The sequence below is a fragment of the Dendropsophus ebraccatus genome, chromosome 9 (genome assembly GCF_027789765.1).
Source record: "Dendropsophus ebraccatus isolate aDenEbr1 chromosome 9, aDenEbr1.pat, whole genome shotgun sequence".
NCBI lineage: Eukaryota > Metazoa > Chordata > Amphibia > Anura > Hylidae > Dendropsophus > Dendropsophus ebraccatus.
This window is the reverse complement of record NC_091462.1, coordinates 31,127,888-31,140,562: the sequence shown is the minus strand read 5'-3', so window position 1 is coordinate 31,140,562 and position 12,675 is coordinate 31,127,888. Positions and strand designations below refer to the sequence as shown.

The 12,675-nt window shown below is 38.3% G+C and overlaps 1 protein-coding gene across 2 annotated transcripts in view; it reads right to left on the bottom strand.

Annotated features, from left to right (window-relative positions):
- Positions 1-8,010: 8,010 nt before the first annotated feature.
- LOC138800816 (sodium channel protein type 2 subunit alpha-like) overlaps positions 8,011-12,675 on the bottom strand; it is a 180,589-nt gene continuing 175,924 nt past the window's right edge. For both annotated transcript variants that reach the window (XM_069982869.1, XM_069982868.1), the window contains one exon: positions 8,011-11,528. In XM_069982869.1, the coding sequence (XP_069838970.1) occupies positions 10,333-11,528 (1,196 nt within the window). In that variant the 3' untranslated portion in view covers positions 8,011-10,332. The remainder of the gene's footprint in view (positions 11,529-12,675) is intronic.

Here is a 12,675-nt window from a genome sequence, read left to right as displayed (position 1 = left end):
AAATTACAAAAATATAAATTTAACTCTGAAAAACGAATTTCTATTGTGCAAAATAAATGATACAGTTGAATAATTTCTTTAAATTATATTTTATGTGTCTAAAATCCTAATAAAAACATTTGTAAAAAGTCTGTATTAAATTAGTGATATGTCATATGTTCAAGATTAAAAGGGTTATCCAGCGCTACAAAAACATGGCCACTTTTCCCCCTCTCTTGTCTCCAGATTGGGTGGGGTTTCAAACTCAGTTCCATTGAATTAAATGGAGCTTAATTGCAAACCACACCTGAACTGGAGACAAGAGAGGGGGAAAGTGGCCATGTTTTTGTGGCGCTGAATAACCCCTTTAACGTTATACGTGACTGTAGTTGTAGGGTTTTATGTATACCTTGTTTTATCATTTTATTATAGAAGAGGTTATTCAGAATTAGTAGAATATAGCTCCTTTTGTTTTGAAAACAGTGCCATTGTTGTCCTCAGTTTGGGTGTGGTATTGCAGCTTAGTGCTATTGAAGTGAATGGAGCTCAGCTGTAATAGCACTCACCATCCTGTGTTTCTCTAATCCTGGATAACCTTTCTAAATGCTTTCCTTCATGGCAATATCAAATATGTCAAGTCTATCATGCTGATGCTTAATGTATGATTCAAGTTGTGTTTCATCAATGTGTTTGTTTGCCTTATGGATTATTTCGACACCTACAGAGTAACATTGCACCAAACTTTTAAAACTTTAAAAAAAGTTGCAAATAAAAAGTTTGTTTAAAACTTTATTCCGGCTAAGTCACGCCCCTAACATCTGTCAGACAACAAAACTGCCCAGCACAGGGCAAATGCGCCCAAAAGTGGCACAAATGCAAAATGAATATGGCCATGAATAAAATGCCGGAATATTGGCCCAGGAGCATTAATAATTTCCCCCGCCATGTCCTATCCATCAATTCTATATAATAAGATACTCTTCATAAATCACAATAAAATATCCATAAACATTTCTTAAAATATTTTAGAAGTGGTTACACAGTTTTGAAATATAGCTATATGAATATGTTATAAACTTCACATAATAAATATTACGGCGTACTCATATCACCATAAACACTTATGTAAAGTTTCAGAAACTGGTTTCAGAAAGTAATATAGATTTGTAATTTACTTCTAATTAAAAATCTCATGTCTTCCTATACTTAGCTGCTGTATGTCCTGTAGAAAATGGTGTATTCTTTCCAGTCTGACACAGTGCTCTCTGCTGCCACCTCTGTCCATGTCAGGAACTGTCCAGAGCAGTAGCAAATCCCCATAGAAAACCTTTCCTGCTCTGGGCAGTTCCTGACATGGACAGAGGTGTCAGTAAAGAGCACTGTGTCAGAATGGAAAGGAAACAACACTTCCTGCAGGACATACAGCAGCTAATAAGTATAGGAAGACTTGATATTTTAAAATAGAAGTAAATTACAAATGTATGCAACTTTTTGAAACCAGTTGATTTAAAAGAAATTTTTTTTTTCGCCGGAGTACTCCTTGAGGCTATGTTCACACTACGTAAATCTACGGCCTTAGTTCTCACCGCAGAACTACAGCCGTAGATTTGCGGGGTGGAACATAGTATTGTTTGCTATGGGATCCCGTCCGGAGCGTACACACATTGTATACGCTCCGGCCGGTTCCCAATGCGGCGCCGCAAACAACTGACAGGTCCATTATTTGCGGACGAAATTCAATGAATTCCGTCCGCAGAAGGACCTGGCAGTTCACACAGTGAAGCGAGCGGCTCCGGCCGCTTGCTTCACTCTGTGCTTTGGGAAGCTCTGGCGCGTGCTGATGTGCCCGCATCAGAGCTCCACGGAGGATGATGATCCGGGCTGAGACCGGCCGTTCCGTGACCCGGCTGGAGTCACGGAACAGACGGTCTCATCCGTAGTGTGAACATAGCCTTAAAGTGAATCCGTTCAAAGGAAAAAATTCCCTGAACTTTTAAAATGAGCGGATAGCATAGCCCAGGGATGAGGAATATTGGACTCTCAAGCTCTTGCAAAACTACAATTCCCATCATGCTCTGACAACCATATATAAGGCTTTGGCTGTCCAGGTCTGATAGGAATTGTAGTTTTGAAACAGCTGGGGGGCCGCAGATTTCCCATCACTGGCATAGCCTATAGCACATTGACTGTTTACAAGCTTACCGCTGTGAATTCAGAGGTAATAGCTACATCATTGGAATCTGTGTCTTTTCAGTTGTCCGTTCATTATAGTAGTCCGGGGCTACTTAAAGATTCCCTTTAAGACCAATGCTTATGGCACAAATTGGTGAGATAAGAGCAATACCCTCCTTACCATGTACAGAATGTGACTATCTATATTTTATTTTACAATTTTCTATAAAATAAACATATTAGGGAAACATCAGTTGTGCCTACATGTTTTTTTTTTGCATTTGGCCTCTGATCATTATATTAGTGTCTATGTACATGACCAACCTAATTTCTGGTAGGTCCAGTTTATCCAGCAATTATTTAGTTGACCTTTTTGTCAATTAGGATAAAAATTGTATAGCTTAAACTTTATTGAAATATTTAAATCTACGTCACATAAATTTCCCCTCCTAACTTCAAATATTTTTGATGATATTTAAGCTGAAAAAAAATAATATATATATATACATACCTTTTGGACTTTAAAGTGTAATAGAACATGAGCAAACATTGTTTAAAAATATTCTGCTATTGACCTCTCTAATGTATTTTTTAGACCTTAAAGGAACCAGTCATTGCTCTAATGCTGCCCAGATACTTCCCCCTTCCCCACCAGAATTGATTGATCTATCTCTCCCATGGAGAAGCTACTGGGAACTGCCCTGATGACTTTTGGTTCAGGCAGGATGAAAGTGTTCACAGGTTCCCTTTAAGGTTTTTTTTTTTTAGATCTGAAAAAATGGTTAAAGAATTACCATAAAATAACAAAACATAATTTAATACCTGATAACTCCGATGCTGCCCCAGCATTGTCAATCCAGTGCTTTATACTGGTTTGGGATTAGGTGACTGCCGTAATAATATACCGGTATACCCATATGGACATTGCAGCCAATCACTTGCCTCTGTGGTGCTAGGGTGCAGGACTCTTGAGGCTAATAATTGGGGTATATGGGCCAGTCATAGGGTCAGATAGGCTGCAGCAAAGTAATAAAATAAACTGAGAAATTGATTGCCGGCACTGGGGCAGCAAAGGTCTATCGGGTAAATAATGGATTTTCTGTTATTTTTTTACATGTTTCCCTTTATCCATTGCCAAGGAAGATATGTATATAAAAGTTTATTGGCAGCATTAACAAAATTGTAGAGTTACATCTCAATGGCACGCTCTACGTTTGCATAAACAACGGTTACATAAACGACGCCTATACCTTCATGGACGCAACGGAAGGATACAATCCTTGGCTACGTTTCTGTAAAGACGAGATAATAACAACAATGACGATAAATAATTTTTATTATTATATTTATTTGTTTTATTATTTATTAGCAGCTGATAGAGGCTTTTGGTAAAGCTTATTCCTAGGATAGGAAGAAGGAAAGAAAAGTGACCACTTTTAGGGCGGGCTCAGACTATGGAATTCTCGCGGATAAATTCTGCCGAATTCCGTTGCCTGTACGCGCTCACGGCTGTACAGACACGTCAATTCTTTTGGCGGATAGCGGAATCAGCCTGCCCATAGAATGGTGTCTCTGGAGCCAGTGGAGGCAACGGAATTAGGCGGAATTTATCCGCGAGAATTCTGTAGTCTGAACCCGCCCTTACCATGTAACTATGGACTGGTTATATGAGTTTTCCAAACGAACAAATTGTCCTTTAATAAATGACTTACTTTATTACTCTACTTACTTTTCTCTACTACTCTACTTTTGATACCTTTGCTCTGATTTTATTTCATTATTTTAATTCATAATTTGTTCCCAGTTTCATTTAAAATGTCCTACCTGCTCGCCCTCCCTTCTCTGATAGCAGCAGGGAGGGGGTTATACATAGCAGACAATAGTGTGGACAGTTGGAAGGACAAAGAAAAGCAGTGTGGAAGAACTGCATGAACCGTGTAGGGAAACAGAGCAGCCACCATAAACTGTAGACTCCTGAGCACATATACCTTGTATCTGGCATGTATTACTGATGGGACACACCCGCATGAGAAAAATATGAACCTACTATTACATTTCCTAATGGAGTAGTTAAAAAAAAGTTTTTGAAAACAAGTCAATCCCTTGACGTTTCGCCCTTTTGTGAGAAAAAAAATTCTCTTACCATCTAAAGTATATTGTCCCTGTAAAATGTGTTGGCGGTAAGTATTCCAGACGACTGTTGCCTTGCAGCAATTGTATCCAACCAAGGCAATATCAGCGTGGAAAATGGATGTTTTGCCTGTGTACAGGTTTCCTTCTGATACTTTGGACCACAATACCCTTCCCCACATGATCAAAAAGACATCCTGGATGTATCAGATGTAGTAAAGGGGAATTTATTACATGCTTCCTACCGATCCTGTTTTTTGCACAATGTAGGCCCTTTTTATACCACATTTTTTGCACCCTTTTTGAAAAATTTTTATGCCCCATTGCGTCCTGTTATAATGGCAATACCTTTAAAGAGCATGCAAAAATACCGTGTGAACCTAGCCATATTTCACGGCCCGATATTAAGGAGCAACCGAGTGCCAACCTGTCAGGTCAGCATTCGCTTGCTCCTCGTTCCCCGTTTGCTGCCTGTGCTATTACATACCCCAACAGCGAGTGGGGATGATTGCAGGGGGGGGGGGGGAAGGCGCAGGGAACAGTGGGAGGGGCTTCCCGGATGATCTTCAGGTTGTCCAGATGGCCCATAGAGGTCTGCTGCCACCGCTCCTGTTGCATAGAGCAACTGCTGGCAGACCGTCGCAGTAACATCAAGGGATTGGTGGGATCTTAGCACTAAGAGCCCAACCAATCAAAACTAATTTTTTATACATGTTTGCATGTGTGTATGCCTAGTATATGGAGAGTCCAAAGATTGACTCTCTGGAATATGTTTGTGCTATATAAATAACCATAAAATATACACAATTGTTATCTTATTATAAATCTAACCTTAATTAGTTTTGATTTTTACATGTTTAGTTATAGGAATTGTCACAGGCTTGATTAGATTTGCCATCAATGACAGTGGTCTGACTATCGTGACCTCTACCAAATTGTGTATTATGGGAATAATACCAAAGAGTGCTCCACTTTGTGTCCTGTTTGCTCTGCGTTCTTCCCCAGGAAGTATATAGATGGCCTCTTATAGTCAATGGCTGCCTTAAAATCTTATCAATCCCAAGGCGACAGTTTTAACACTTTCAATAACGTTATATTTTAGACTTTATCTACTTAGAAATTTTAAAAAAAATTCATTAAATATTTAAATTTAAGATTTTTTTTCAATTGACTGAATTCAATTTTTCTTTTAAAAAATTCAACGCAGAATAAGAACCACAGTCAGCAAACTGCGAAATTCCTAGAAGCTTCTTACAGGCGAGAACAATCCATCAGTGGTTTAATATTTGGTGGCATTGACACTTATATAGAAGTCATAGAAAGCCGAGCTAACTAGGAATTCTCACTTTAATGGAGATAATGTAATGCTGATTGTATAGTAAAAAAAAATGGAAATCTATAGAATTGTACAATTATATTTTACTATTCCTGTACATTAACATTGTTAGAAGTGGAACTTTCAGGTCTGAAATGTGTATGTTGTATAAGTAACAAAAAATATTTAAGAAATATGTTACCTTGTATTATATGACTCCTATGAATGTTACAGATCAAATTTTCTACTTTTTTCATAAAATTATGGTTGATTAAGGTACTGTCAAAAAGGGAGTGATCCGGGACCCTAACATAACCAGTCATGTCCCCCCCCCCATATCAATCACCAGAGTCATCATTGGTATAAAGTACCCTGTACTGAATGTTGATATTGCCCTACTATTTCCATCAGACCTGCAACAGTCAATGGAGTGGTGTCTATACTAGAGATGAGGGAACCTAGAGCATGCTCGAGTCGATCCGAACCCGAACTTTCGGCATTTGATTAGCGGTGGCTGCTGAACTTGGATAAAGCCCTAAGGCTATGTGGAAAACATGGATATAGTCATTGGCATATGTCATAGGGAGAGTAGGGGCCATAGAGCTTCAATGAGCTCTCCAATCTCTTTAGTGCTTACTGGGCACCGCTGTACACTAGAGATGAGCGAATTTGACGAAAGTTTGGGTTCCCTCCAATGAGAATGATCAGCATTTGAATTGTGCTGCCTGGAGAAGGTGGAAGCAGCTGACAACTGCCTGGAAAACATGGATACAGCCATAGGCAGTGTGTGCTCCTAATATGGCATCTAGTAAAGCATGCCACAACTTTTCTTTTGATACATATGGAATCCAACAATAAACCCTTGGCGCCTACTGATAAAATAAGAGGCATATGGTGGTACAGTGGGGTACAGTCGGGTACCACTATGTACAACCCAAAGGTTGTAGAAAGCCTTAGTACGACCAACTGAATGAAAGGTGGGTTGAGGAATCACTATCACTGTATAGAGATATTTTATATTTATAACAGACCGAAACCCGGGGAATGTACCATACATGATCTTCAAGTCCACCAGTCCCTTAGAATTGACCCAGAAATATTAATACTTTCTAATGTTAAATCTTAGTCAGGCTTATTGATACCTTTTTTGTATTAGAAGATGGTCAAGGCTAAATTCAGATCAACTACCATTTGGCCTACTTTATACCAGAATCATTTGGCAAAATTATGCCACAACCAGGTCATGGCCCATTGGACAATGTCATGCCCTTTTTGTCAAACCCAGTGGAAAAGTGTCAAAAAAGTTTCTTAAACGTATGACAAATGTGGTTCAAGACATGTAAGATGTGAATTTTTAGATTGCAATGGTGGATCTGGGACATTGTCTTCCAGACATCAACGCCACAATGATCACCATTTATATATGAACTTTCAATGAAAGTAGGAGTACAGTGCATTAATACAATTACTATTTACGACAATGTCCTTCTTTATTCAGAAGCAGTTTGTATAGGCATATCTTAGACGTAAAAAGAGTGCGGCATATACAATCAATTTTTCTATATGTGCCGTTAAAGGGGTACTCCGACATTAGGTAAAAAGATAAGCATGCAGCAAAAGCATATAACATCGCTTACCTGTCTACCCCAGTTCTGAAACCACCAAAAATCTATTTCTTCTGGGGCCTTTGTTTGTAATTTTGTTTGAACTTCCTGGTTGAGCAGTTGCTCTTTACTACAAGTTCCAGAATGCATTGCTTTCCCTCTGCAGCCCTCCCACCCTGCCTACTCCCCTCCCCCAGCACTCTGGCCAGTTCTCCGCCCAAACCTGTTGCAGACTATTGCATCAGTGAATTTGCAACACCTGCTTCTTTTACTCCTTCTCTGCTCAGAAGTTGGCTGGAGGGGCTGGTCAGAGATGGTGAGTTAGAGAGGTGGAAGACAAGATTCAGCCAGGCTTCTTGTGACATCAGAGGATGATGTGTTGTCATGAGAGAGGGAGGAGTTTGGGTTAGTACAAATTTTTTAGTGCGTCTATATTCCATCTCCTGTCAGTGGTGTAGCAGAGAAAAGCCGCTGAAGCCAATACTAATCAGTGATAACACTATATTAGAAGGTTATATATCTTGGGGTGAAAGTTTAATTTGAATACAATTTTCAGATACTAGAGTACCCCTTTAAATATGCTATGAATCCTGAGTAGTATTTAAAAGAATACGTATACTCCTATTTTCATTGACTGTTTATCCTTATATGATCTTTGTAACATTTTCCTTCACCCAACCCAACTAACCCTCAATGGAAAGAACCTCCCCCCACAAAAAAAATAAAGTCTTCAAAATTAGGTAACATAACCAAAATATTATTAAAGTAGCCAATACATATTTCTTTATTTAATTGAAACTATTCGCTGAAATAATGAACCTTTAGAAAATGCCACAGAAAGTTCCAGTTAAAGATTTTCAGAGATTTAAAAAAATAAAATAAATAAATAATAATATTAAATAAAATGTAAAATATGACAAATGGGGTCCCTGTGTTAAAATGAATGTAGCATCTGTCCATATCATGTACACTGTATCAGAGCAAAAAGATAGAATTAAGACACTTTGTATGGAATATACTTTGAACAAGTCCCATACAGTGACATGCTAAGTGGAATACAATTGCTGATTTATCTACAATGTACATTCAAGACAGTTTGTTAATATATTATCAAAAAACACTTGCATTTCTCAAAAGACCGAGTCTACATTAACATTTTAAGGTACTATCACTTTTTTTTTCGTAACACAGAATTGTTAAGACAGTACACAACTGGTTTTGGCAACAGTGTAACACAGCTAGTTTGTCATCAACGAAGCTACAGTTTCTTTTGCATGACTTAAGGTGTCGAAAATAATTACAATCATTCAGGGAAGACGCCCATTTATTGGTTAACTTGGTTTCACCAGTGAAAAGAATAAATGATACACCTTCTTGAGTGTCATGAAAGCATCTGTGTGGAAAACTTCTTTGAGTGATAGAACGTCAGTCTAACCTCTAACTCGTCATTACACATTGGCGGGTGAAGTACACATTGGCCGTTCTTAGAATCTGGATCCAAAAACAAGACGTTTATTTTGTATAAAGAGGGTTTTGCAAATCGGTGCTGTCCAACCATCCCAATGGATGGGCCCAATACTGTTACACCCACTTTTTTTTTGTTTTCTTTACAAATTGAGAATGGTGCTCCTCATAGGGAGATATGTTTTTTTCCCTTAATATTTTTTTTGTCATACATTCCACTATGGAACACTTTCAAACTGAATGATGTTGTGCTTTAAGTGGGAGAAGTCTGTATGTTCAGTACGTACGGGCAGACAGACACATTGAGCAAGCACAATAGGCGTTTCTGTCCTTTGGCAAAACCCACCTAATAGGATTCCGTATTACAAAAGGCTTGGGATGTCTCAGGCACATTATGGGTCATAGAAAAGCCTTTAACTTTCTGATACTTTTGAGATTATGCTTCATCTTCAATGACTTGCTATAGTCTAGTGTTTTCCATTTTAAACTTTTTCTTCTTTTTTTATATAATACAAAAACTTTATATATATTTATATTATCCTCCCATCTACTCACCACACTCCCTACATTGCTATATAGCACATGAATGTGTATTTTTTAAATAAAATTCAATAAAATTTCCCTCTAGAAATAATATATTTATAGCGAAAGACATCGTCTTCGTTAAACGTTTCTGTCCACTTTATATATCTCACATCTTTTTCACAGCCTTCAATATTTTTGATCTATTGACTCCATTTACGTTTCCCCTTTATACCCCCAACCACTATATAACAGTAGTCATCTCTAGTTTTGTCGTTCCATATTTTTATTTCAAATAATCTCGAACAACATGATCTAGAACCTTTAACAGATACAGATCGAAAAGCTTGGTGGTTCCTCAAACCCTGTGCATCGAAATGACTCTAGAATTGGACTACTACCATCTACAAGTTGATTTTTGTTGGGACACGCATTGTCTCATCTCACGGTGACTTCTTCTGACAGTCGTGGATGGAATGGATAGTCTTAGACAATCTTCTATCCTAACCTATATTGGTGTGACTATTAAGAAATAACCTAGGTGTGCCTGCTTGTTTCCTACTCGTGCCGTTGAGTTGGTGTGAATGACTTTTTCACGTGTACAGTGTGTGGTCATCTGTATTTTTTCCTTAGACTTAGAATAATTTCCTTAAAGATTTTACTCTATCCCCAGCATACTGTAAAACCCAGTTACAAAAATAGTCACATATATAAATAAATGGTCTACAAATTAAATTAAAAAAAGAAAAGAAAAGATGAAATCACTAACACAAGTTCTGTAAACAGATGGCGGTATGGTAACTGAAAATGCAAACAGTGGACACAATTATTGTACTACAGTGTTTTATGTGAAACACACAAACAGTATAGGTTTGCATTCCCTTGACTGGTCCCAACAGGCCGAGAAGCCTCTGGTGGCTTCCAGAGTAAGTGTCAACTGGTATTTAAGCAGTAACCACCAGTCAAGCTTGATACACCATCTCTTGACAAGAGGTCACTGTCTTATTATAGGCACTGACCTTAAGTACATATACGCAAGAACTGTCAGTTTGGCATAGATCTCCCAAAGGAGTCCTGTTGACACAGATGGGTCATCTTCACAGGTTGTAAACAATTTGTCACACAAATGAAAAAAAATGTGCAGTTTTATTTTTTATTCTCCCTGGCATCTTTGCTTTTGTCCTCTTTTTCTGCTTTGTCTTTTTCATGTTTTTCCTTCTCGGGCTTTGTTACACTATCGTAAGACGGAGGTGATGTCGTAGAGGGCGTCATGTCTGTCTTCTCAGTGGTTGAGTTCCCATTAAGCTTATCAATAACCATGTCTTCTTTAATAGGTAAGCTATTTGCTTCTTTCAGTTTATCTTTTTTATACATATATGAAGCTTTTTTAATTGTTTTTCTTAAAAGATATTGCCGGAAACAACGTTGAATAATAAAAGCAGACAGCTCCTCTTGTTTTCTCCGTAACGTAGATGTAATTGGTTCATAAGAGACTTTCGAAGGGTTGGAGGCCATAAACCTTTCTTCCATTGGAGCTCGGAGGTTATCCATCTCATCTCCTTCACCCAATACTCGCTTTGTAAAGGCAAACAAGATGTCAAGGCAGTGAATTCTGTCACCGCTTACCATGGGAAGATCCATCGCTATAAGCTGAACTTTGTTTGGTTTTGGTATACGAAGAGGTGGATCCAGTGCATCAGCAAAATCAGTTAATTTACTGTACTGAATAAATTGTGTTGCGTCTGGATCAAACTTTTCCCAAACTTCATAGAACATCTCAAAGTCATCCTCTCCTAGAGGCTCCGCACTTTCCTCAGTAGCAACACTAAAGTTTTCCAAAATGACAGCAATGTACATATTTACCACCACTAAAAATGATATGATGATATAACTTACAAAGAAGAAGATCCCAACAGAGGGGTTACCACAATCACCTCTGACAGAACTCCCTGGATGTTCAGCATTTGGGTCGCAGTCTGGTGCTCCACTGTTAAGAATCGGTGCCAACAGACCGTCCCACCCAGCTGAAGTCGTAATCTGGAATAGGCAAATCATACTGTTGCCAAAAGTTTCAAAATTAAACATATCATCGATTCCAGCTTCTTTCTTGACATAAGCAAAATTGGACATTCCAAAGATGGCGTAAATGAACATGACTAAGAAGAGCAGAAGACCAATATTGAATAAAGCAGGAAGTGACATCATCAGTGCAAAAAGCAGAGTACGGATTCCCTTTGCTCCTTTTATGAGACGCAAAATTCTTCCAATCCTTGCAAGTCTTATGACTCTGAATAGCGTTGGAGAAACAAAATAATTTTCAATCATGTCCGCCAGAAACATACCTGCAAAAAATAAGGAACATTAACATTAAAGGTGGTATTATAGTTTGACATGTAACCTTTTTGTGCCCTAAATTGTCATTTTGTGTATTAATAATCGTAATTCATGAGTCTAAAAAAAAAAACCTTGCATTTATACCAGGGAAGAACAGAAATGCAAAGATTGTGTCCAGCACCGCAGAGCGAGGCAAAGCTTCATATCCGAAAGTTTTATTGCAAATCCATTAAATCATCAGGAATAAAATTATTCCTAATGGTTTAATAGATTTGCCATAAAACCTTTGGATACGAAGCTTTGCCTCGTACTGGAAACAATCTTTGCATTACTTGTGGGTTGAACCTTGGGCTCGTTTAAGCACATGGGCTGGGCTGGAGGAGTATCCGGTGAGCTCACTACCATTGACTTTGTAGGGAAGAACAGAAGACCAACTGTAAAACCAGTATCCTGTCCAACAGCTGATTCATTCACATTAAGGGGCTCATCATAGAGGTTCTTTTTTTACTCTCTAGAAAGTCCTTCACTGCAGCGCCACTTTCTTATAACCCATTATTGGAAGCAACAAATTTTAGCTCCCACTAAATTTAACAGTAGTTCTATTTGCTGATCTGACCATACAAAACTTTTTTTAAACTATAGATCCTACAGTCAGGGGAGATCCAGCCCATTTGTTAAAAGTCCACTTTTGGGAAAGTAAAAGAACAGATCGCACAGAGACCTGACTACACAAGTGGGCATCTACTATGTCTAGACATTGTTCTAGGCCATGTTTTAGGTTATATCTATAAGAGCAATGAGAATATAGAACGTCAAGCCAGTTGTACTGATAAAAAGGACCAGTGTTTGTTTTACTAAATATTTGTTTTTCTCATTAAATAATAATTCTAGAACCCCTTTTCATTTAGCTTTGTGATGTGCCGTTCCTCTGTCATTACCAGAAATAAATGGCTAAATAGCCAACTGGGTGTTACCAGTTGGGGGTGTGTCCAGGCATTATCTAATGAAAGTTGACAGGCCATATAGTGTAGGGAAAATCCCCCAACTGGTGACACTCAGTTGAGTCATATATTTCTGGTAGGAAGAACAGGAACAGCACATTACAGAGCCCTAAGAAAAAAGGGAAAACCATAGAACTGATATGATTTATTGACC